We start from the raw sequence: 25766 nt of genomic DNA on the forward strand, positions 1-25766 counted from the left end.
ATACAATTATGGATGGACTGCCGAGTGCCGACACAGAGGTAGCTACAGCCGTGGACTAACGTACTGTGTCTGCTGATAATATAGACTCGATGATAATGAGATGAAATCAATATATAATTATATAATATCACTAGTACTGCAGCCGGACAGGTATATATATTTATTATGTAATGACTGATGACGGACCTGCTGGACACTGTCAGCTCAGCAGCACCGCAGACTGCTACAGTAAGCTACTATAGTAGTATGTATAAAGAAGAAAGAAAAAAAAGAAAAAAACACGGGTAGGTGCTAGGTGGTATACAATATTATATATATATTATATACAATTATATATATATATATATATATATATTAAACTCATAAACTGGTGGTGATTATTAAACTGGTGGTCAGGTCACTGGTCACACTATCAGCAACTTGCAAGTAGTACTCCTGAGTCCTAAGCAGACAATCACAATATATATTATACTGGTGGTCAGTGTGGTCACAAACAATGGCAGTGTGGCACTCTGGCAGCAAAAGTGTGCACTGTACGTTATATGTACTCCTGAGTCCTGAGTCCTGCTCTCAGACTCTAACTGCTCCCCACTGTCAGTGTCTCCCCCACAAGTCAGATAATACAGTCACACTATCTCTATCACTTCAGCAAGTACTAGTAGTAGTAGTACTCCTCCTAATGCTCCCCAAAATTACTACTGTGTCTCTCTCTGTCTCACTCTCTTCTCGAATCTCTATAAACGGAGAGGACGCCAGCCACGTCCTCTCCCTATGAATCTCAATGCACGTGTGAAAATGGCGGCGACGCGCGGCTCCTTATATAGAATCCGAGTCTCGCGATAGAATCCGAGCCTCGCGAGAATCCGACAGCGTGATGATGACGTTCGGGGCGCGCTCGGGTTAACCGAGCAAGGCGGGAAGATCCGAGTCGCTCGGACCCGTGTAAAAAAAACTGAAGTTCGGGCGGGTTCGGATTCCGAGGAACCGAACCCGCTCATCTCTAGTTATCATATGTAGCTGCTTATATTCTCACATTGTAAGGTAATCTAAAATTATAGACTTTATTTAGTGCTTTATTGCGGTACACAATAACAGTAATTTTTTTTTTTGGCGTAATATTTAATTCTTTAACTAGTTCCAGAAACAGGAAGAAAGAAAATAAATTAGTGAAATATTTTCAGAAATTAGGAAAATCATGTGAACACTATCCAGACATAACCTATTATAAATCTTGTATCAACTTGCAACTTTAAGTGAGTACTAGCATATTTTTAATATTTCTTTACTTGTATGTTTTCCGACAGAAAAAAAAGCACTGAGTATTTAATATAGTTATAGATATAATGAAATATTTTTATATAATGCTAAATAAAAAAACATGCTAAAAGTTACATCCAAAGATACTTGAAAATCAAAATAGGTATATACTTCTTAGCAGTGGCATACGGTGAGGTCAGTGGCTGGGGAGGCACCAGCAGCTAACCATCCCCCCCCCCACACACACACACAATGGGGGTGAAGTGTAGTCCCCCATACATTACTAAAACCAGCACCAGGCAGAACCAGCCAGGGGGGATAATGCCATAGCAGGGGAGACACTCGGTATGGGGTCCCCCTGCCATAACATTAATCTGCCCCCCCACCCAATATAGTCAGCCCCAGGATGGAATTCCTTGGGAGTGGGGACCCCAAAAAATAAAAATGGGGTCCCCCTCCCGAGCAATAACCAGCACTGGGCTGAATGGCACCTGTATTTGGCTCTGGAATGGCACCTGTTTTTAGTGACTGGTTAATTAACAGAATTATTTGACCAGTCACTAAATACAGGTGCCATTCCAGAGGACTGGAAAAGAGCAAATGTAGTTCCACTGTACAAAAGTGGAAGCAAGGAAGAAGCAAGTAACTACAGACCAGTAAGCCTTACATCAGTAGTAGGGAAAGTAATGGAAAAACTACTAAAAGAAAGAGTTGTGGAATATCTTAAATCAAACAACTTACAGGATCCAAAACAGCATGGATTTACTGGTGGGAGATCATGCCAAACAAATCTTATTGACTTTTTTAACTCTGTGATGAAAATAATAGATCAAGGGAGAGCTGTAGATGTACTATATCTAGACTTTAGTAAGGCATTTGACACTGTCCCACATCGTAGACTGATAAATAAACTTGAAAGTGTGGGGGTGGATTATAAAATAGTTAAATGGATAAGAAACTGGTTGCAGGATAGGAAACAGACAGTTGTAGTAAATGGAGTGCAATCTATGGAGGGAAATGTTACCAGTGGAGTACCCCAGGGATCTGTACTCAGACCAGTTCTCTTTAATATCTTTGTTGGTGACATTGCAAATGGTATTGAAGGGAAAGTATACCTTTTTGCAGATGATACAAAGATATGCAACAGGGTAGACACACCAGGAGGGGTAAAACAAATGATTGATGACCTAGCTAGACTTGAAAAATGGTCAAGAACATGGCAACTACAGTTTAATGCTAAAAAATGCAAAATCATGCACTTGGGTCTCAAAAACCCAAAGGCTAAATATAGTATCAAGGGTACTATAATGGAAACTACTGAGGAGGAAAGGGATTTAGGAGTCACTATTTCAAGTGACTTAAAGGCAGGAAAGCAATGCAACAAAGCAATGAGAAAGGCAAGTCAGATGCTTGATTGCATAGGAAGAGGAATCAGTAGCAGGAAAAGAGAAGTAATAATGCCACTGTATAGGTCATTGGTGCGGCCTCATCTGGAATACGGTGTCCTGTTCTGGAGACCATATCTCCAGAAGGATATAAATACATTAGAGAGTGTACAAAGAAGGGCAACGAAAATGGTGCATGGCCTACATCACAAAACTTACCCAGAAAGGCTAAAAGATCTTAACATGTATAGTATGGAGGAGAGAAGGGAAAGGGGAGACATGATAGAAACTTTCAAATATACCAAAGGTTTTAACAAAGTTCAGGAGGGAAACATTCTTCAAAGGAAGAGAAGTATTAGAACTCGAGGACATACACTGAAACTGGAGGGTGGCAGGTTCAGGGGAAATTTAAGGAAAAATGACTTCACAGAAAGGGTAGTGGATAAGTGGAATAGCCTCCCATCAGAGGTGGTAGAGGCTAAGACTGTAGAGCAATTTAAACATGCTTGGGATAGGCATCTGAATATCCTTACAAAGAATTAAGGTTCAAAAAGGGTTGAGATTACCTAAAGGATAAAAAAAAAGGGGCAGGCTAGATGGGCCAAGTGGTTCTTATCTGCCGTCAAATTCTATGTTTCTATGTTTATGCCCCGCACCCCTGGGGGCAGTGGGTGCGGGGTTCATTGTTAATATTGTTCTTTACAGGTGGCCTACAGGTCCCAGCAAGCCTGCCCCAGCATGCTGGCACTTGGAGAACCACAAGTGCTAGCATGCCCGGACATAATGGGCCCACTGGCACCTGTAAAGAAAATATTAAAATAAAAACACCACACTATCTTTAAAAAAAGAGTTTATTAGTCAGGGTCTTCACCTGGGGGCGTCCTTTAAGCTCTTTTGCATGGCCGCCGCCTCCCCAGGGCTTCCGGCGTCTTCACCTGGGGGGACCGCCACCTCCCGAGGGCTTCCAGCGTCTTCCTCCGGCGTCTTCACCAGGGAGGCGGTGGCTGTTAAGCTCTTTTGCATAGCCGCCGCCCATCCAGGACTTCCGGCATCTTCTGTCTTCAGGAGCTCTTCTCTGCTCCTCCTCATTGGACTGACGCGCCGCTGCCTCGCGCTGACTTATATAAATCAGCCGGACTGGGCGGGATGATGACGCAGCGAGCGGTGGCCATCTTGAATTTCAAAAATGACACTGAGGCACCATTTTTGAAACTGGTACCGCTTCGCTGCCAAACTCTGCAGAATGGCAGGCAGGGATCTTGGATCCCTGCCTGCCGCTAATACTCTCACCGCCGCCCGCACCTCCGCCTCCTCCCGCCGCCTGCACCTCCGCCACCCACCCCTCCGCCACTGACACCCGCACCTCCACCGCGCCCACACAGTGATTGACAGCGGATCCAGCGACAGATCCGCTGGCCAATCACTGTGGCCTCACTCACAGGGGCGTGCTTTCATGGGTTGAAAGCACGAACCTGTATGAAAGCGGCACCTCTAATGGTGCCGCTTTCCCATGTATTTTCAATGGGCTTTTAATGTCCATTGCTAGGCCCCGTCCACGCCCGCCCCCCGCTCCCATACCTTTCCCTATTCACAACGGGAGGCACCACGATCGGTGCCTCCCAACCCCATTTAGACAGGGATAATGATTAGGCTAATATAAAGGAGATACTTAGATGACACAGAATATGTGTCATAAGTATCTTCTTTATATTATTTTAGTCATTAATGACAGGGGAGGCACTGCCTCCCCTGACTACACGTCCCTGCTTCTTAGGTACAAGTCTAACTTATATGTAAATGCCCACCTTTTCGTGTTTTGCACTACACTTACAAGGAAAGCCCCGATCTTCCTGTCCAAGTTCAAGGGGCTGCCAGTAGAAGATACATGTCATTTGAAATATGAAGTAAATAGTTAATTTTATGCACAATGCAAATACATGAAATTCTATATGAGACTTTCGCTGTACTGATGTTTGTCTGGGGATTTCAAACAGCTCTGTCATATTGCTGTCTGCGCATGAAACAGGGGCGTGGCCATGGCTCACAGAGGTGTGGCATGAGTCACGAGAGCTTGGCCTCATGACACACCCATGTGTGTCTTTATGCTGGGTGGTCAAGCAGAGTGCCAGGAGGCGGAGCTTCACAGCCCACCGATGTCTCTGTGATTTGGGCAGCCGGGAAGAGCACCAGGAGGCTGAACTGCTCGGCCAGCCAGAATCTCTCTGTGTGACTGGCCCTGCAAATGAGTCAGCGTTACTTAGTGCAAGTGTTCTGACCTCCACCTAATACCATCTTGAGGTCTGTCAATTCATCCTGCAAACACTAAGTGGAGATTTCTTGGTCACCATCTGTATTGGGCAGTGTCACCGAATGTCTTTCTGCCATTTGATCTTAGATGTCATCTTGCCATCTCAAACTTAATATTTCCAAGACAGAATTAATTATATTTTCACCAGCCAATAGTAGTTACCAACCTGCTGATAACTCAACAATCAACCTTACCCCACAAGCTCGCTGCCATGGGCAGGGCCGAAACTAGGATTTGTGGCGCTCGGGGCAAAGCAGTAATTTGGCGTCCCCTATGCACACAAACACACACTTTGGAACCATGTCAAAAACACACTAATAAACATTTGGCACAGTGACAAACAGCACCGTCAGGGTGCATCCAGCACACATTCCCTAAGAAAAGGTATAGGAACACAAGAAAACTAACATGCACCTCAGAAACAGTATTGTGGGGGACTCCAACTGGCCAACTGTTGTAGGACTACAAAGCTCTGCATGCCAGCTGGGACCTAGAACCACTCTTTGGGAGGCAGCAGCTGTCCAGGCATATAGAGACCTGACCTCAGACTAATTATCATTTGCTGCTGCTTCCTCTCACACTTTCCGTTTCTAGTGGAGCTGCTATGCAGGAAGGGGGAGGCGTTGAGCAACAGGGCATATATAGTTTACACAGGCACAGGAGTGTGTGAATGGCCACCACCGCCCCATTCATACAGTAAGTGGTCTAGTTGCTGGGCGTGGGTTTTTTCCCAGGAGTCCACATTGGTGGTACTGAGGAGTGGGGGACTTGCACCGAGGGTTTTGTCTGGGACCCGGCAGTAGGTAGCCCCTTAGGGTCCTGTCCTCATCTGGTGGGGCTGCGGGAAGGGGGATGCACTGGGGAACAGGCCTGGCGGCAGACAGCGCTTACACAGGCATAGGAGTGTGTGAGCCAACATGGACCAGCGCTCGGAAAATGAAAGGGGGCAGCTAGAGAGTTCATGGTTACCACCCCTGCCTCATTCATTAGCGTTCTAGTTGCCGGGGAGGGGGGGGGAGTTTCCCAGGAGTCCACATTGGTGATGCTGGGGACCAGGTACCTGCAGCGAGGGTTCTTGGACCTGGCAGAAGGGCTGAGAGAAAGGAGGGGAGGCAGAGTACCCATCTCTGAGCCCTCTCAGATTCTGCACCTGGGGCACATGCCCCCTTAGCGCCCCCCCCCCCCCTAGTTGCGGCCATGCCATGGGGCCAAATTCAAATCTTATTGCGGGTCTCGGCACCCACGAGCGCCCGACGGCAGCTATTCAAATGTTGCTGCCAACTGGCGCGAGAAGTAAATTTCAGCTTGCTACCCCCGGAGGTGGTGAGCTGAAATGCAAGTAAAGAGACTCCTTTGGGCACCCAAATGTATCTTTTTACGCTCGCGCACATTAGTTTAGTTGTGTTTATGTGCTTTGTGCACCTAAACCCGACTCTAATGGGCATGATAAACACAATAAGTGGGGACAATTGAATATCGCCATTTCCCATCACTTTAGAAGTTAAATCTGAACTGTCCTTTGTTTGCCACATTCAATTTGTTTCAAAATCATGTTAGATACATCTAAAAAATACATATCCAAAATGTGACCATCTCTTACCAAAGACACTGCATTTATAATGAAATAGTGTCCTTATAGGTCTTCCCTAAAACAATAACTATAATTTTATTTATATAGCACTCTTTCTTCAAGGTGCCTAACAGATAAAATGAACATAATACAGTACAGAAACAATGAAGCACACAAAATCTTTTCATAAAATACAGAGAGCATGGAGACTCCACTACAATCCATTTTGAATGCAGCTGCGAGGCTGATCTTCCTCACCAACCGTTCATCGTATACTGTATCGCTCTGCAAGTCATTCCATTGGTTACCAGTATTCTAATGTATTCACTATAAAATACTTTTATTTACACATAAGGCTATTAACCAAACTGCACCAACATACATCTCTTTGCTTATACCCTACTCGACCTCTCTGAACCCTGCACACGTTCTGCGTCTCTCAGCCACATGCAGTACTCGCTCCCACTCATTATTACAGGTCTTTTCCAGCTACACCCACTCTATGGAATGCCTTCCCACAAACATTCTGGGGTAAATTTATTAAGATGAGAGTTCTATTTAAGACGGGATGTTGCCCATAGCAACCAATCAGATTTTACTTCTCATGCATCTAGCACCTTCTAAAAGATAATACATGGAATCTGATTGGTTGCTATGGGCAACATCCCACCTGAAATCAGAGCCGGATTAAGACCATGGGGGGCCCCGGGCACTTAAGAGAGTGGGGCCCCTAATAGAGAAGGCAGAATATATATATATATATACATATATATATTTATTTGCCTCCCCAAGCAGCACACGGCGGACCTCCTGCCCTGCACTCCTGTCCCCTCTGCAGCAGCGGGCGCACAGATAGGACAGCTGAGCTGAGCGACGGCTCAGCTGTCCAATAAAGTATGAATGAAGCAGCCTGCCGCTCAGTCATTGGCTGGGCACGCAGGCTGTTTCATTGATACATTATTGGACAGCTGAGCCAGGGGCAAACGCAGGATTTTTGCAGGGGGGTTTCCAAAATAATAATAAAAAAAAATTATATATATATATATATATATATATATATATATAATGTGTGTGTGTACCCTGAAGAAGGGTGTTAATCGATGGATGATTCACAGACAGGAGGAGTGCCATCATTGATTTTTTTATATACAGTATATATATATATATATATATATATATATAATACAGCTATATAGATATGGCACACATGTATGTTTGACACACACACGCATACAGCTGTATATTTAGCACACATGTATGTTATAAACACACACACACAGCAATATATGGCACAAATGTATGTCACACACACACACACACACACACACACACACCAAAGTTACAGTATATAGCACACATGTATGACACACACACACACACAACGCAGTTACAGTATATAGCACACATGTATGACACACACACACAACGCAGTTACAGTATATAGCACACATGTATGACACACACACCACAGTTACAGTATATAGCACACATGTATGTCAAACACACACACCACAGTTACAGTATATAGCACACATGCATGTCACACACACACACACACACACACACACTATAGCACACATGCATGACTCACTCACACTCACACACAGTTACAGTATATAGCACATTAACACTGTCACACACACACCTTTTTCACAATAAAATAAAACAGCCATGTAAAGCAAGAAAATAGTAAATAAGCACCCATTATTTATAAAAGCCCCCCCCATATACCCAGGAATGCAAGTCAGAGTCAGACACACTCCTGCAGATGGGATTACTGAGTACTGACCCAGCCAACATCAAAGTCACCCACACATCACTCTCCCAGCCTGGCTCCCCCGAAAGAGACACAAACCTTTTGGCTTCTGCAGTCCGTGCCACTCCGTGGAGCCTCACCAGCTCTCCCCAAGGGAACTTCCTGAGAGGAGCTCCCTCTACTGGTCATTCAGGCAGCCTCCAGCGCTCAGAAAATATGTGGAGACAGCTGCCGCGTTCTACACACACCCTGTGGAGCTCCTCCATCTCCATAAAAAAAAAACAAATGTATCTGTAAGTTGTGCGATAGATCGGTGGGCTGGGGGGTTTCCAGGTACTCTGAAACCCCCCCTGCGTGCACGTATGAGCTGAGCCGTCGCTCAGCTCAGCTGTCCTGTCTGTGCGCAGCTGCTGCAGTGAGGACGGGAGCCGGGGAGCACAGCACTGCAGATCGGATCGGAAGAGAGATCTGATCTGCGGTGTGGCAGGGGGCCCTTTTGGAAAGGGGGGCCCGGGGTACGTATACCCCGGGCCACCCCTTAATCCGGCTCTGCCTGAAATAGAACTCCCATCTTAATTAATTTTCCCCTAAAACTCTCCTTTATATCCCTTTTACACCGCCAGCATATAACACGGGTTATTGCACATGAAGGTGCATAACCCGTGATGCTGCTCGGTGTAAAAGGTCATTTGATCTCCAAGCGCCGCCCCCGTTGTGTCACCGTCAATGTCACCAACCCGGCAATATGCTGGGCTGGTGACTCCAGTGGGAAAGGGTGCTGACGTGGGTCGCAGCCAGATAGTTCCCATGTCAGGCTCCCGGCTGCGACCTGCGATTACAGTCTAAAAGTGGTATTAGTCTCCAAATCTTCAAGTCTTCTCTGAAACCTCACATCTTCAGACAAGATTATCAGAATCCGGAATCACCCCCCACATAACATTCATAACTATCCTATCCAATTACATCCCCTCCATACAGTCCTCACATAGCCTCATATTTTGACTTTATTCTCTTTCACATCTTCCTGACCCCAAGCTAATATTGCTTGGTGACCATATCACACAGTCTAGACTGGCAGAACCATTATGCAACAGGTAGCACCTATCCTTGTGTATCAATGCCTATTTCCCTGTAGATTGTAACGTGGTGAGCAGGGCCTTCCTACCTCTAGGTCAGCCTGTTATTACCCAGTTTTACTGTTGTTCCAATTGTAAAGCACAACAGAATATGTTGCACTGTATAAGAAACTGTTGTTATTTATTATTAATTATTCTTAATAAAAAAACGTACATAAATTAGGCAATTGGAGCTTAAGACACTCACTTTGAACTGAGAGTCTCTGCTGCATATAAAGTAATAACTCACTGTTTGTTGCGCTGTTTGCGCCTACTTTGTCCCGACAAGATGTAGATGCTTTCCTCTGTTTGCTGTGTGGCTCTGCTCACTTCAGCCACAGCTCTCTTCACCACAGCACACTATCACAACATGCCCATTGCCTGCCCTGCTCAGAGTCTTTCTAACCTTGCCCTGGCTTTTTTAGCGCCGCCCAAAACAAGCCTTTGTCTCTTAATGCTAAAGCTGGAAGGACTGCCTGTTGGGTTTCCACAGGGTCCTAACTCCACACAATAACCCTACTTTAGAACTGTCAAAAAGGGACATACTCCATTTGTAACTGAGGGGCAGATGTATTAACCTGGAGAAGGCATAAGGAAGTGATAAACCAGTTATATGTGCAAGGTGATAAATGCACCAGCCAATCAGATCCTAACTGTTAATTTACATATTGGAGCTGATTGGCTGGTGCCTTTATCACCTTGCACATATCACTGGTTTATCACTTACTTATGCCTTCTCCAGCTTAAATACATCTGCCCCTTTATTCACTAATTTTGCAAATGAGGAACTTCACTACATAGAGAAAAGTGGACAATAACCTGACCAACTGAAAGGCTTATAAATCTCTCTGGGGCAGATGTATTAAACCTGGAGAAGTGATAAAGTGGAAGGTGATAACGCACCAGCCAATCAGCTCCAAACCCAGCCTGTGACGCGACAGTTAGGAGCTGATTGGCTGGTGCATTATCACATTCCACTTTATCACTCAAGAAACAAAATTTTGTGGGCGCACTAGAAAATACTTTGATAGCGGCTGCTGGTTTTGTAAATCACAATTTTAATCAAAAAATGTTTATTTAAAAAATACAACTTATAATCCTTACACACCGTAAGAACAAATAGATGGAATTAGACACGTGTCTTAAGTCTAAAAACCTGCCAATATGGCATAATATGCTGGTTAGTTGAACATGGATTTGCATGCATGCACTGAAAGTTATAGCCACTGATTAGTACTGCACATAAAGCTCAAGCAGGATGTTTGTATAGCAAGGCAGTTCTTATAATTATAAGCCTGTTTATACTTCACCAATGTGAAGCTGATCCTGCAGAGTCCACTGAAGTATGGGAACGTATGAGTCCTCTGAACTGATGGTATCCACACTCGTCTTTAGTGACCCATGTCCAGGAATTAATACTTGTCACTAACCAGTTCCAGAACTACCGCTCTGCGGCGGCTCCCCCGGGCTTAATCCTGAAGCTGGATGTTAAGGCCTTTTGAACCACACGGTACCGTGGCTGGGGGGCAGGTTCGACCACAGGAGACACTGAATCGCCGCGTTCCGCGGCTTCCGGGTTTGGGGCTTCTGGCTTTCGGCTGCGTTCCACTGAAGTGTGTAGGTCACCTGATGCGTTTCTCCACCTCTAAAGGGGCGGTTTCATTAGAGGTATAACTGGGAGGACTCGATGTCTATATTTATACCCACTCTGGGTACATAATTAGTTGCAGCTTTGATTAATTAATTATTATCCATTTTATACATCCACACCAGCAATTTGTGCTATAAAACCAGCAATTACGGAGTAATTACATTATTCCTCCATCTTAGAACTAGAAACCATTAGAAAGAATCCATTTAAACCGCATCCTTAGAACATTTAGTTCATATTCATTTAATTAATTTTTCCTATACATTTAATTAAAAAGTATATATATATATATATAATATGTATAAAGACCACTGTGAGGTGTCCTACCTATTTAATAATCTATAAAAATCTTCCAAATAATTAATATATTTATAATACTCTCGATAACATAATTAATTTCATTATTAGGATGCCCTAACACATGAATATATTTTTAATAGCTATATCCATAAATATCTATATATATGACAAGAGGTATCCAGGTAACAATATCTTAATGTCCTGTTATCTTTACTTTCGATTCCAAATACAATATGCCAGTAAAAAAACAACCTGGCTTAGTCCACCTTAACAGGTTAACATAGAGGGCCATGAGCGGACAGGCAAATAACTATTTCTCAATTACTGTGGGACATTAGGAGATAAGACTACATATCCAAAAACCAGAGGAAAGAGAAAAGAGGAGAACATGGGATGGAGACAGAAGAGGCAAAAATAATGTAATAGTAACATTAACATTACTACAATAAGCTGGCAAAAGCCAATATGGGGGTGGTGTATGGCCTCAAAACCCACCTCATATCATATATTGTTCAATTCGATATTTTCATTAAGGTCATTAGGTTCTAATGTTTTTAATTTAAAAATCCAGAAGGCCTCCCTCCTACACAGTAGATTAAACCGATCACCCCCCCTTTCTGTAACTCTTGCCTGTTCTAATGCAAATACGCGAATGTTGGCTATGGCACCCAATTTACATAGACGTGTGTCTAGAGAGACTATGTAAAGGACATTTCTTTAGTATATTCCTCCTATGTTCCAAGAACCGCCCTTTAACTTCCTTATAGTGCGACCTACATACTGGATGCCACAGCCACACTCAACCAGGTATACCACATATGTGGAGTTACAGTTCAAAAACTGTTCTATTTCAATTACTTCACCCGTGGTCTTAGATCTACATGACTTGGTTCTTGGATTTACATTTTTACACGTCAGGCATCTTGATAGAGCACATTTAAAGAAACGACAGGGTTTCGATCTCCACCAATCAGAAGGGCCAGGTATCAAGGTAGTACTATTCGAAATCTGTTTCTCACTGGGACTATTTTCCCTTAAGTGTTGATGTTCTTTTTTCTTATTACTACTGATGTTTCTATTTAAATTAAACATACTTGGCGCTAATTTAGATTTAAGTGTTTCTGATCTTTTATATACCACTTTTATTTTATCTCCAATTTCTGATTCTAATAAAGGATCAATTTTAAGTAGAGGAGTGTTTTTATGAATAATTTGTCTGATTTGTGTGGCATGTGTGTTGTACTGAGTTACAAACACACATTTGTCTCTAAAGGATTCTGATTCTTCCAGCCTCTCCTTACGTTTTTTTATGTTTTTTATCCTCCAATAGGGTGGTTCTATCTTTTAGATCTAATTCGTGTAGGGCTTTCCTCAAAATATGCTCAGGATAACCCTGTTCTTGAAAGGCTGTATGAACCTTATCTACTTGGGCTCTGTAGCTGACTTCTCTAGAACAATTCCTCTTAACCCGGAGGAACCGACTTTTCGGAATATTGTTCCGCCAAGCTTGGAGGCGGCTACTACTATACATCAGAAAATTATTAGTATCAACTGTTTTAAAAAAGGTTTCAGTATGGACACAACCATCTAAAGACAGGAGCGCAATATCCAAAAATGTGATGTGATCCGAATGTGTAGTATGAGTCAATTTAAGACCATAGTTGTTGGTATTTAAGTGAGTGACAAAATTGTGTACTGATTCTACATCCCCATCCCAAATAAAGAAGAAATCATCTATATACCGACCATAAAGGACCAGACTCGCCCCGAGGTCCGCCCCCCAGATGAGCTCCTGTTCGAGCGCACCCATATATAGGTTGGCGTAACTCGGAGCGAACCTGGTCCCCATGGCGGTACCTCGTGACTGTAAATAATACTGGTGCGCAAAAGTAAAATAATTGTGCTCTAGTATAAACTTTATGGATGCCACTATAAAGGTTTTGAGATATTCGGCGACTGTATCATCCCTATCAAGGATATTTTTGACAACTTCTATGCCCTTGCTATGGGGGATATTGGAGTATAAAGACTCCACATCACAAGTTAAGAATCGATAAGCACTTTTCCATTTGATGTCTTTTAGCATATTAAGAAACTGTGTTGTGTCCTTGATGTAGGATTTCAGCTGTGTCACATAGCCTTGAAGGTGTGCATCCACAAAGTGTCACTCACCTGGCTTAATAAATCTGTCCCTCTGTGACATGATTTTTAATGTAGATCCTGTTTGCAGATACAGGTTGAGTATCCCTTATCCAAAATGCTTGGGACCAGAGGTATTTTGGATATTGGATTTTTCCTTATTTTGGAATAATTGTATACCATAATGAGATATTATGGTGATGGGACCTAAGTCTAAGCACAGAATGCATTTATGTTACATATACACCTTATACACACAGCCTGAAGGTCGTTTTAGCCAATATTTTTAATAACTTTGTGCATTAAACAAAGTGTGTGTACATTCACACAATTCATTTATGTTTCATATACACCTTATACACACAGCCTGAAGGTCATTTAATACAATATTTTTAATAACTTTGTGTATTAAATAAAGTTTGTATACATTGAACCATCAGAAAACAAAGGTTTCACTATCTCACTCTCACTCAAAAAATTCTGTATTTCGGAATATTCCGTATTTCGGAATATTTGTATATGGGATACTCAACCTGTATAAAAAAAAAAGTGGCAGTTGTGATGGTACATACGATTTACCGATGGTCAGGATCCTGGCTGTCATGATTCCGACAGCGGGATCCCGGCCACCAGTATGCTAGCAGCAGGGCGAGTGCTAGAAAGCCCCTTGCGGGCTCGCTGCACTTGCCATGTTGCGGGCACAGTGCCAGGCTGCACTCGCCACAGGATCTATTCGTGGACACCCATAGAGGGAGAAAAGTGTGTGGCGCCGGTATTCCGATGGCTGCATTTCACTGCCTGTTGGGATTCCGGCGTCGGCATTGTGACCGCAGGGATCTCTACAGGTGGTCTGTAAACGCCTCCCAGTATGACAGTGCTGCACCTCATAATAGATACTTTTGGATGTATATAATGTAGCCAGTGTGTGCCCACTTTTATGTGAAGCACACTGACTTAGTGTGTCAGATTAGTGGCGCAAACAGACATGTAAAGTATGACATTTTCTGAAGAAAGGTACTGAAATCAGGGTCATTTCTAACCAAATGTCCCCATTTACAGGATTATTCGTGAATTAGCTGCAGGTTGCTGTGCAATTTATTTCCAACCACATCCAAAAACAAAGAGAATATTGCCATGCACTCACGTATGCTGGACGTGGATGAATAAGTGCATTGTTCAGGTTTTTTGCTTCACAAATTATATCCAATATCCTTTCATATTGGTTTCATTTGTTGGGTGTCATGGTCCTTTAAACTTTATGTTCATGCCCAGACTATGATATTTACTTTGCTTTGAAATTGGGACAGGAATACCAAATTGATCTTCATTCCTTGTCACCCATGATGACACAACTGTGCATATGACTTTTTATTTTCAATTCAATTCATAATTTATATTTCATGTACATTTTTTCTATAAACTTATATTTGAATATAATAATATCAATATTACATCAGTGTCTTATACTGTACATTGACACATTTCTCACAATCACTACATTTATAGTAATAGAAAAGCCAAGACTTAGGGTGTAAGCTTATGGCGAGTGCTTGGGCACAGAACTTGCTCCTTCTAATATAGGGAGCTTGGTGAATTGGGTAAATGAGGGCCTGCAATACTATTTTGTATATACTGATCTAGGTGTCAGGTATTACTTTATAGCATTAACAATGTTATAAATAAAGTAAAGTGTATTATATTGTGTCTTTCTCTGTCTCTACAGACATGAATGGCATCTCTATCATTCTTCTTTTATCCTGGTTCATGGCGTTTGTCTGGTCCCACATTGTTCTGGAAGAGAAACCAGAAAAAACCAACAGTGTCAGTGTTGTTCGGTTTCCTGAGATGCTTCCACCCATTTCCATCGTCGGTCAGTAAGAATTGGGTAATGTTATTCAGCAAAGGGGGGTTGGTTATGGAATCCCGGCAGTTGTGATCCCAATGTGATCCAAGTATTTTCTCCATACCCATAAACCTAACCCTAACACACCCCTCCTGCAGCCTAACCCTAACATCATCTCCACCCCTCGCCCGCAGCCTAACCCTAACCTACCCCACCCACCGCAGCCTAACCTTCCCCTTGTGTCTAACCCTAACCCCAATCCCTGTACTTACCTCCAGGACTCTAGCTGTCAGGATCCTGCGGTCTGTCCTCTGACTGCCGTTATGTTGACTGCATCCCAGCATGAGTTGATACAATCGTAATAGGGTGGATACAGTCAAAAAATAAATATATATAGATATATATATAGATATATATATATATATATATATGTGTGTGCGTGTGTGTTTCATTACATTTTCATTATTTCTTATTATCAATCAGATTTAACAAAGACATCACGAAGGGTGAGCAGAATCGATGCTGAGAGGAATAAATTGGCTAAGGTAGAGACCTGTCTTTCTACTGTAACTGCAAAACATTTTTTGAAAAACTCCTCTAATTCACGTCATGAAATGGGATGGAACTCCTGTAAATCACAATATTTAAAGCCATTAAGGACTTGGCGGCAGCAGCAGGACATACAGTATATGACTAAACAGGATTAGATGTCTGACATCCTACCCTGGGGCACTGGTTTCCTCCAGGTATGCTGCTGGTCCCCCAGACAATCTCAATAATATTGCAATGTTGTCAGGGTTTAAGTAACATACATTTTTAAATATTTAAATTAGAGGTTCAGTTAGGATTTGATATAAGTATGAGACTTAAGTGGGCTTGTTTTCTATCACTTATTTAACGTCATTCATCTTACAGAGAAAAGTCTCTCCTAAAAAGAAGAAACACCCACCCCCGCCTGCAAACTGTGTTCCTCTACAATCCAGCTGCAAGCCACCTGCACCACCTTGCTGTGAACCCTGCGCCATATGTCACTGCCACCTCTTCCAGACTGTCTGCTACTACAAGATGGGCTACCCGCACTGCTGAAATACAGCATCCCAGAGCCGTTCACACAAAGGTGCATTAGGAGGAGTGGTCCTTATTGATAAATGTTCACCAATATTTTATTACAATCACCAGTCACTAGTAACACCATCACACTTAAAGTAGTGTATCTCACATACCAACAATATTATTCATAGTATTCAATATATATACACAGATACAGTCATTCCTAGAGGGATATTAATAATAATATTAAGGGATATGCATTTAACATGGCATTCAAATATTGTTCCAAATTGTTTTTTTTTTAGTTAAACAGAAGACAGGAAATTCTTTCCAGAAATTTGCCAGCAGTAAAGTGATTATCCTAGCTTTTAGAAGGTTAACGTCACATAACTATATATTTCTAGTATTCATTGGTCAGATATTTTGTCTACATATTTAAACATAAACCTGCATGTAATTTTGTTGATGTGGCAAAAGTAAATATCTTAGTACAGAGGCACAAATCCATATCTGGCTGTAATAGAACACATCTTGTCCAATAATATAAATTTTGCTTGCTAAAAAACTTAATTGATGTGTTACAAATGTATTATAAGCAAAATCAGTTATGTGAATTACACAATTATTCTGTATCTCAGAAAATGTGTTACACCTTGAATTTTGTTCCAGAAAAGGAAGGTGGTTTTATTAAATAGATTTTGTGTTGACAAAATAATTTTCATCTATACCACAAATGTAATTTTGTATCAGAAATACAAATTAGAAGCACAACAAATTTAGCTCATTTGGAGTAGTCAACTAAACTGGCATGCTGCATGGTTGCAACTTACACTATCGAGGTCATTAATTAAGGGACTGAGGGGGTGATTCACATAGGATCACATAAGCGATCCTCTGCGTAGTCTCCCGATGGTGGGGAAATAACACAAGTGCAAGACCCCATTCTGCGCATATGCAGAACGGGTCCTGTGATGCAATCGCAGGTATGTGAATGCCTCTGCCTGATTGACAAGAAGAGGGGTGCGGATGGAAGGACGGGGGGCGGTCGGCATTGCCGGAAACGGGGGGTGTCACTCCCATTTTCAGGAAGTAGACACTGTTTCCATGGCCACACCTGCGACAACAACCCCAATGGTCGTGATGTTCATCTCAGATATGATCGCATTGCAAATGCAGGAAGGTGGCGCTATCCATCTCCTCCTGCATTTGCATTGCTAAGGATTGCTTTTGCAAAGCTGCTGCAAACAACTTTACAATTACTTAATTAATTAGGCCCTGATTCAGATTTGGGGATAAAGTAATGTGGGGTAAATAATGGCTGCTTTTGCATTAGCTCACAAACGCTGGATAGCTTTATTTTTACATTGCAATTTAGATATCAGTTTGGCCACACCCCTCACAAATCTAACTGTCAGTGTCTCGGCACATGTTACATCTGCCCAACCTGCAGAGCACCATGGTTTTGCCCAGGCACACAGTTACTTGCTTTGTCTAACTTTATTCACAAATCTGAATCAGGCCTTAAGTTGAAATGGAAAGGGCTGGAACACAGCAATGCCGGATCACATATCAAATTTGTGGGAAGAGTCAGTGGTATCAGTTCACCCTCACAAAGCTTCCGCTCTACTCTTCTGGGGGCAGTGCCTGTGCTATGAAGCCATTTGGTTACTAGATAAGCACTATAGGTAATATAAAACAAGTGGAATTTAAAAAAAAAACCTTTCAAAAATGTGTTAAATCTGCCCGCATATCTAATAACATTGACAATTACAAAATCAGGATAAATTAGGTCATAGCCAACCAAATCTTTCCCATTTTGTAAAAGCCACACTCATGTTTGATAGGCCATGCCTCTTTAAGTGGACTGCACCACAGAAATCAGTTGTATGTGACCACATAATGCACACCATTACGTGTCTTATGTCCTCTCCATCTTAGGCTTGCACAACAAAGCCCCTTGTGGGCTCGCTGCGCTCACCATGCTGCGGGCTCGGTGATGAGCTGCACAGGAACCCCTACCCACCCCCCAGCGGTCAGGGTGAAGGGTGCTATCAGCAGCAGTTTTGATGTCCTGTGGGTGGTAGGGGGTGTTCTATCTTCCGGTCAGCATGTAGGACCTTGAGCAGTACTTTCTGCTAATTACTCCTTTACTGCACAGATGGTGGGAGGGAGAACACTAAACTTTAGAAGGGGGCATTGGGCTGAATGATGGGGCCCCGGTACATGACTTCCAGGTTGGTAGAGGGTGTTTAATATGCAGGGGAGGGGTGGATAGTGGTGTGGGCTTAATATTCATCATTTTCTGGTGGGAGGGCACCTTGCTTGACTGTAGATATCTCCAGTTCCTGGAAATAGATTTCTTAGCTTTCATTGGGATAAAAAAACTAGAGAGTCCCACCTTTCAGGCGGTACTGGGGACTTGGGGATCAGAGTTCAGGAGCCAGAGCAATCCAAAGACAAATATTTTAAACTGCATGTCTGATGGGTGGAGCTGGAGCAGGGACCAGCTGCTGAAAGGCTGATAGAGACAAGCTGCCAGTGTCATCCAAAAGGGGAGAGTCCCAGCTTTTGGAGTATACCCTCAGAAAAACTCTATGTCAGACAGAACCTGAGATATCTGGCTGGGAAGAGCAATTAACAGGCTGGGATGGGGACCACTGCTTTGAAGTCAGATATCTCTGGTTCCACAGGGCCGATTTTCTAAAATCCGGTACCCCTGGAAAGAGGGGACCCTCAGTTATCAGCCTAGGGCCCTTATACTCCTGGGGCCCTTTAGCATTGACCTCATATGAAAAGACGGCCCTGTTCACATTGCAGGCTGGACCCGGGTTAGTAGTGGATCTTCCCTCAGCTGGCGCTTGAAGATGACATCATCTCCAAGAAGACGGTAAGCCAGCTCTCCATAAGGTTTTAACGGGGCCCAGGTTGAATATTTCAATGCACACTTACCAGAGACCCTTTTCCGTTGAGCCGTGACCCGGTTGGACTTGGCAATAACCCAGCAATATCTGGGTTATTGCGGCAGTGGAAAAGAGGTATTAGTTTCCTCCTGGTTGCACTTTCCAATCAGCATACTGTGATGGGGTAGTCTGGCCTCAATAACTGTTATGAGCTGTATGCTTTCTGGCTGAGGCATCAATGATTTAGCTTCCCACTATGACCTCTCTGTTTTTTGTGGCTTTGACATTGGTTGGTGGGAAGGGGCAGCAGATTAGTAGATTAGTGTCTGCATAAGGGGAGTGCTTTTATATACAGAGAGGTGGGAGCACTGTAACATAATGCAAGCTTAAGGCACTGTGTGGCATAATGTGAACTGGGGGCATTACAGAGTAGCATAATGTGTACTAGTGACACTGCAATGTAAACATATAGATATTTCGGGTTTTATTTTTAATGATAAAATGTCTTACTTTAAAAACCTAGCGGTGTGGCTTTATTACTGTGTTCCATGTGCCTGGCATTAAAAAAAAAAGGTTGAAAATCTCTGATCTACAGGTTATTATGTAACTGGCTAAGTTACTGTAAGTGCTCTGATAGAATCCGCATAATACTTTACCCCAGTGTATGGAGCTAGTATGCTCAGGACTAGGAAGCACTATAGGTCAGCCACTAGTCATAACATTAAACCACTGACAGCTTAAGTGAATAACATTGAGTATCTCATTACAATGGAACCTGTCATGGGGATGACTATATTAGGCAGCAAGTTAATTTTCGAAGTTGATGTGATGAACGCAGGAAAAATAGCCAAGAGGAAGGAACTGAGAGACTTTGACAAGGGCCAACTTGTGATGGTTAGACGACTGGGTCAGAGCATCTCCAAAACGACAGGTGTTGTGACATGTTCCTGGTATGCAGTGGTTACTACCTACCAAAGAGTGGTCCAACAAAACGATACGGTCATGGGTGTCTAAGGCTCAATGATGTGCATGGGGAGAAAATGCTAGCCCATTTGTTCCAGTTCTAAAGAAGAGCTACTGTAGTAACTATAAACTGCTGTAAAAGTTAATAGAAAGGTAAACAGTAACCATGCTGACAACTGTCTACTGCAGAAAGTGCCTACAATGAGCACCAGAACTGGATCATGGAGCATTAGAAGAAGGTGGTCTTGTCTGATAAATCATGTTTTCTTTTACATCATGTGAACCAATCAAAAAATTACTACTTTTTATTTTCTTTTGCATTGTAGAGTAATTCTTTGCTAAGAATAACAGGGTGACTTTGGTTCTTGCCGCAAGTTTAATTTCAGCAACACGCTAACGCCCTACTTCTCAAAGTAGCACAAATGAGTTCCTATAAGATGTCTGTTTACTAAGCCGTGGAGAGAGATCAAGTACCAGTCCATCAGCTCCTACTGCCATGTGTGAAAAATTACAGCTGGTTGGCTGGTACTTTATCTGTCTCCAATGCTTAGGAACTAGGCCCTACATATTTTTTAATAATACAAATGAAATATAAAACTGGTAAATACTACAATTTACTTAGCAAATGTGGGGCACAATGGCATGTGCCTGCTGTTTTTCCATGGGTTCACGCTACACCTCTGAGCGACACCATTTAGTCAGATAGGTCATTTGTGGCTAGCATGATATGAAGGCGTAAGTTAAAATCATTGAGCTGTGCACCTTTTATGTAGTGGCGACGGTGTAACGATAAAATATGCACCCCCTCCACCCAAAAAGTTTCAGGTGCCCCTGCAATGAAACCTGCTCATTGTCAGGGGATCCTCCACCGCGGGTCTGTGGTCTTGACGCCACCCAAAGTCTCCTATCCATCGGGGGGTCTGCGGGGACTATTTCTATGACACTGCTTTTATGTTGTTTAGAGGCAGCTGCAAGTTGTAGGGCTTGAGTGGGTATACAGTGTGCTGTTTTCCCTGCCCCCTCTTTCCTTGTCACCATTTATCCTCTATCATACAGGTTTTCAAACTCGGCCTCAGGACCCCACACAGTTTATGTTTTCAAGGTCACCTGTGGATTTTTTTAATGTGACAGTGATACACAGTGCACCTGCCGGGCTACCTGGAAAACATGAACTGACTTGTTTTCCCCTGTTACAATATAAACCATAACCAAATTTTAAATGCCAATTACTTGTTTTGTATATTTATTCTTAAAGAGGTTTGTGGGGTTCTGTACCGCGCATTTGGGCAACATGGACGTGTAATGGTTAGCATTACTGTCTCACAGCACTGAAGTCATGGGTTCAATTCCAACTGTGGCCCTAACTATGTGGAGTTTGTATATTCTCCCTGTGCTTGCGCGGCTTTCCTCCCACACTCCAAAAATATACTGGTAGATTAATTGGCTCCTGATAAAAATGAACCCTAGTTTATAAGTGTGTGTGTGTACATGTGTTTATGGTAGACTAGATGGGCCAAAGGGTTATCTGCTGTAAAATTCTATGTTTCTATGTCTATGGTTATTTAGCAAGACTGACTAAGGTAACAAGGTGGCCTCTGCCATTAAGGTGTTTATGACACACCAGTCTAGACATGATGCTTAAACACAGAATGTTACATGTTTATTAACATAGTCTATCCCATTCCCAACCAGAGCCGGATTAAGACAAGTGGGGTCCCAAGGCGTCCGAGGTTGTGGGGGAGCACCCACTATTGCAGAGAGACATCTTGCCAGAGTACGGGTGTGTGGCTTTGCAACAAAGGGGCATGACCTCCAGAGCCGGAGAACCACAACCCTGTTTTCGTCATGCTGGGGGCTTGTCCAGCACACCCGGAGCTGCTGGACAGCCCCCAGCATCTCCTGGAGCCATCAGAGTCTGTGGATGCAATGCAAAGTGTCAGTGTCAGACTCAGAGCATCCTCATCAAACCCCCCCTGCCATGGTACACTGCAGCCCGTGGGTGGGACATCGGGACAGCTGTGAGGTATGCAATGTGTGAGGCCTCCTCATGTGTGGGGATGGCCTCACTTGTCGTCCCTCCGTTAATCTGGCCATGTTCCCAACAGTCCAGATTTCTGGAGTTCAAAGAGAATGCTGATTTGGGAATGTGGTCTTTTTTTAATAAGAAATAGATGGGTGAACTGTGACCTGGTTGGGTGGATCTGGAGTATAAGATTTTGGGTCTGATGAAATGAAGCATACTTTTTTTGCCCAAAAGACTCAATCGGAATTGCATTGTTGTTTCTCTACATTTTTTCTTCATTATTTTGTCTCTTATCGTGGTATACTATCTTATTCGTCGCCCCCTTTTATCTGAACAGGTGTCTGTGTACCATAGAATGCCTAATTTATTCACGACAATTATTGTAATAGTGAGTAAATGACTGATGTACCATTGGCAGGAGTGCAACTAGAACTTTGTGGGCCCCATATCAACATTTTGAAAGGGGCCCCAATGCTTCTAGAATAAATAGGAATACTAGTGTAGCATAATCAAAACCATCCTTAAGTGATAAAACCATTCATTTATATACAAAAACATATGTAATTAAAGGCTTAGCTTGTTGCTTATGTTTCAGAAGCACACCTTCTAGTTTTGTAACATTTAAAGAGCTCCTTTTCTTGTGACTATGCTAGCTAATGATAAAACATAGGAAGATATAGGGGTTTATTTACTAAGCCTTGGATAGAGATAAAGTGGACGAAGACAAAGTACCAGCCAATCAGCTCCTAACTGTCATTTTTCAAACACAGCCTGTGACATGGTCGTTAAACACTGATTGGCTGGTACTTTATCTCCATCCAAAGCTTAGTAAATAGAACCCATAGCCAGGCTTTCCTGTGAGATGTGCACCGGACATTTTTCGGGTTTTGTGTTTTGGTTTTGGATTCGGTTCCGCGGCCGTGTTTTGGATTCGGACGCGTTTTGGCAAAACCTCCCTGAAAATTTTTTGTCGGATTCGGGTGTGTTTTGGATTCGGGTGTTTTTTTACAAAAACCCCTCAAAAACAGCTTAAATCATAGAATTTGGGGGTCATTTTGATTAGTGATGAGCGAGGTTCGGTTTTACTCGGTTTTACTCGGTTTTACTCGGTTCTCAAAACGGCATCTTATTGGCTATCCAAAACACGTGACATCCGTGAGCCAATAAGATGCCGTTTTGAGAACCGAGTAAAACCGAGTAAAACCGAGTAAAACCGAATCCGCTCATCACTAATTTTGATCCCATAGTATTATTAACCTCAATAACCATAATTTCCACTCATTTTCAGTCTATTCTGAACACCTCACAATATTATTTTTAGTCCTAAAATTTGCACCGAGGTCGCTGGATGACTAAGCTAAGCGACACAAGTGGCCGACACAAACACCTGTTTTTTCCCCTTTCCAGCAACCCAGCACGGTATGCATTCGCAGGAGGGGGGGGGGGGGCGGGGGATTATCGTGGGTTTGGTTGGCTGTTATATGCGGGATGCAATCGAACGGCGGGGGGAGAGGGGGTATAATCATTGGGCGGGTAATATATTTGCGGGCTGCAATCGCGGGTGGTGGTGCCGGAGGGCGGCCACAATGCGGCGTGACATCGCGGGAGAGTGTTGTTGTGGTGCCGGAATATGTACAACCCGCCCTGGGTGTTGTCGCGGATAGGAGCGGACAATTACTACCGTTCGTACAGTGTAACGAGCCAGCAGCACGAAGCTTACTTTATTGTGCACAGACAGTTAGAGCCACTTCGCTGGGTTACTTACACTGTCAGTGCTGCCGGGTGGCCGCGGCATCCCTGCTCTTCATCTGTAAAGGAAGTGGAGATCAGCTAAGGCATAAAGCAAGCATTCATTGACAGCATGAGGTGCCGCCCTCCAGTGTCCACCGCCCATAGGCAGCTGCCTGAAGCTGCCTAGTGGGGGCGCCGGCCCTGGGTGCGGTTATTAGGGTTAGGGATTATAGTTGGATTATGGGTTTGTTTTAGATAAAATATCTCTGAGCAACTGGCACCCTTACATATCAAGGTGATGCTGAGTGACTGCATTTTAAAAAAACAAAAACATTATATATATATTTATATATATATATATATATATATATATATATATATATATCACAGGGGCTATGCATTTGACATATTAACTAACAATAATAATAATAAAAAGTAATGTAATAGCTATTTTCATGATAATTATTTTGAGCAATAGAGTAGGACCTGCAGAAAAGTGGGGTCCTTTGCCAAGCTTAAATGAATTGATCAATACATGAACTAAAACTCCACTGTTTATTATTATTATTATTGTTAGTTAATATAGCGAGTGCAGCACCCCTGTGATTTCTATTTAAACAATGTGGTCACAAACCATGTTGCACCATACTTGCCTACCTGGCCCTCTCCATGAGGGAGAAAATGCTCTGTTCCTGGACTTTCCTGGTAATGTATGATTGCCATCACCTGTGGTGAGCTAGTTAATTGATAAGAAAGGTGTTTCACCACAGGTGATGGCAATCATACATCACCAGGAAAGTCCAGAAACAGAGCATTTTCTCCCTCATGGAGAAGGTCAGGTAGGCAAGTATGTGTTGCACCCCAAATCTAGGAAGAGATGAGTGCCGTGGAATAGTGTTTTGTATTAGGTTAATTTTTCATTAATCTTTTTGTGCTCACATTTTCTCATGCACCCTGTCTTAACTTAATTATAGCTTGTATCAGCTGTTCTCCTAGGTGCTTTACAACAGGTGTGTTGGTAACTGTCTCACCGATTTAAGCAAAGTTGCTGTGAGCTTCAGACCAGATAGCATGCCCAAAGTTTAACACTAATGTGATAGCTATTTTCATGATAATTATTTTGAGCAATTGAGTAGGACCTGCAGAAAAGATACATGAACTAAAACGCCACTGTCTATTATTGATGTTAGTTAATATAGCGAGTGCATAGCCCCTGTGATTTCTATTTAACCAATGTGGTCACAAACCATGTTGCACCCCAAATCTAGGAAGAGGTGAGTGCCACATATATATATATATATATATATATATATATATATATTTATATTCCCTGCTAGCAATAATAGCAAACAGCACATCACTCCAGTAAATTATTGTCCTGTAATTATGTTGCAAATCAAAGAATAGAAAGCATGTTAGCATACAAATGCATAAAAATGCAGCCTGAGAAAAATACATGCAGCATGTCACGTTATCTACGTCTCGTTTTTGGACCGATTAGGTCCCGTCATCAGGTTGAAAAAACAGCGCTGCTGTAGTCTGGCATGACTACTAAATAATATAAGTGAAGAAAAACAGAATACAGTATTATGTATATATATATATATATATATATAAAACCACTTTTATGCTCCGGCACTGGGCACTGCCCCGACAATGGGGCTGGCTTGCTCAGGTGCCCTCCTCCAGGTACAGAAACCATATGAATACCAACATGGAAAGATGAGGCGGCACTCAGAGTCTTGAAAAAACTATAACTTGTAATAGTGCATATC

At 42.8% G+C, this 25766-nt stretch overlaps 1 protein-coding gene across 2 annotated transcripts in view; it reads left to right on the forward strand.

Annotated features, from left to right (window-relative positions):
- The window catches only part of ASIP (agouti signaling protein), a 299946-nt gene that overhangs the window by 272071 nt on the left and 2109 nt on the right, over window positions 1-25766 (forward strand). The window contains exons 2-4 of one of the 2 annotated variants that reach the window (XM_063963584.1): window positions 15205-15351; window positions 15808-15869; window positions 16240-16441. In XM_063963584.1, the coding sequence (XP_063819654.1) occupies window positions 15207-15351; window positions 15808-15869; window positions 16240-16410 (378 nt within the window). In that variant the 5' untranslated portion in view covers window positions 15205-15206 and the 3' untranslated portion in view covers window positions 16411-16441. Of the gene's footprint in view, window positions 1-15204; window positions 15352-15807; window positions 15870-16239; window positions 16990-25766 lie in introns of those variants that run through there. The other variant, XM_063963583.1, reaches the window with a different exon arrangement.

Source organism: Pseudophryne corroboree, chromosome 3, assembly GCF_028390025.1.
Source record: "Pseudophryne corroboree isolate aPseCor3 chromosome 3, aPseCor3.hap2, whole genome shotgun sequence".
Classification (NCBI taxonomy): Eukaryota; Metazoa; Chordata; class Amphibia; order Anura; family Myobatrachidae; genus Pseudophryne; species Pseudophryne corroboree.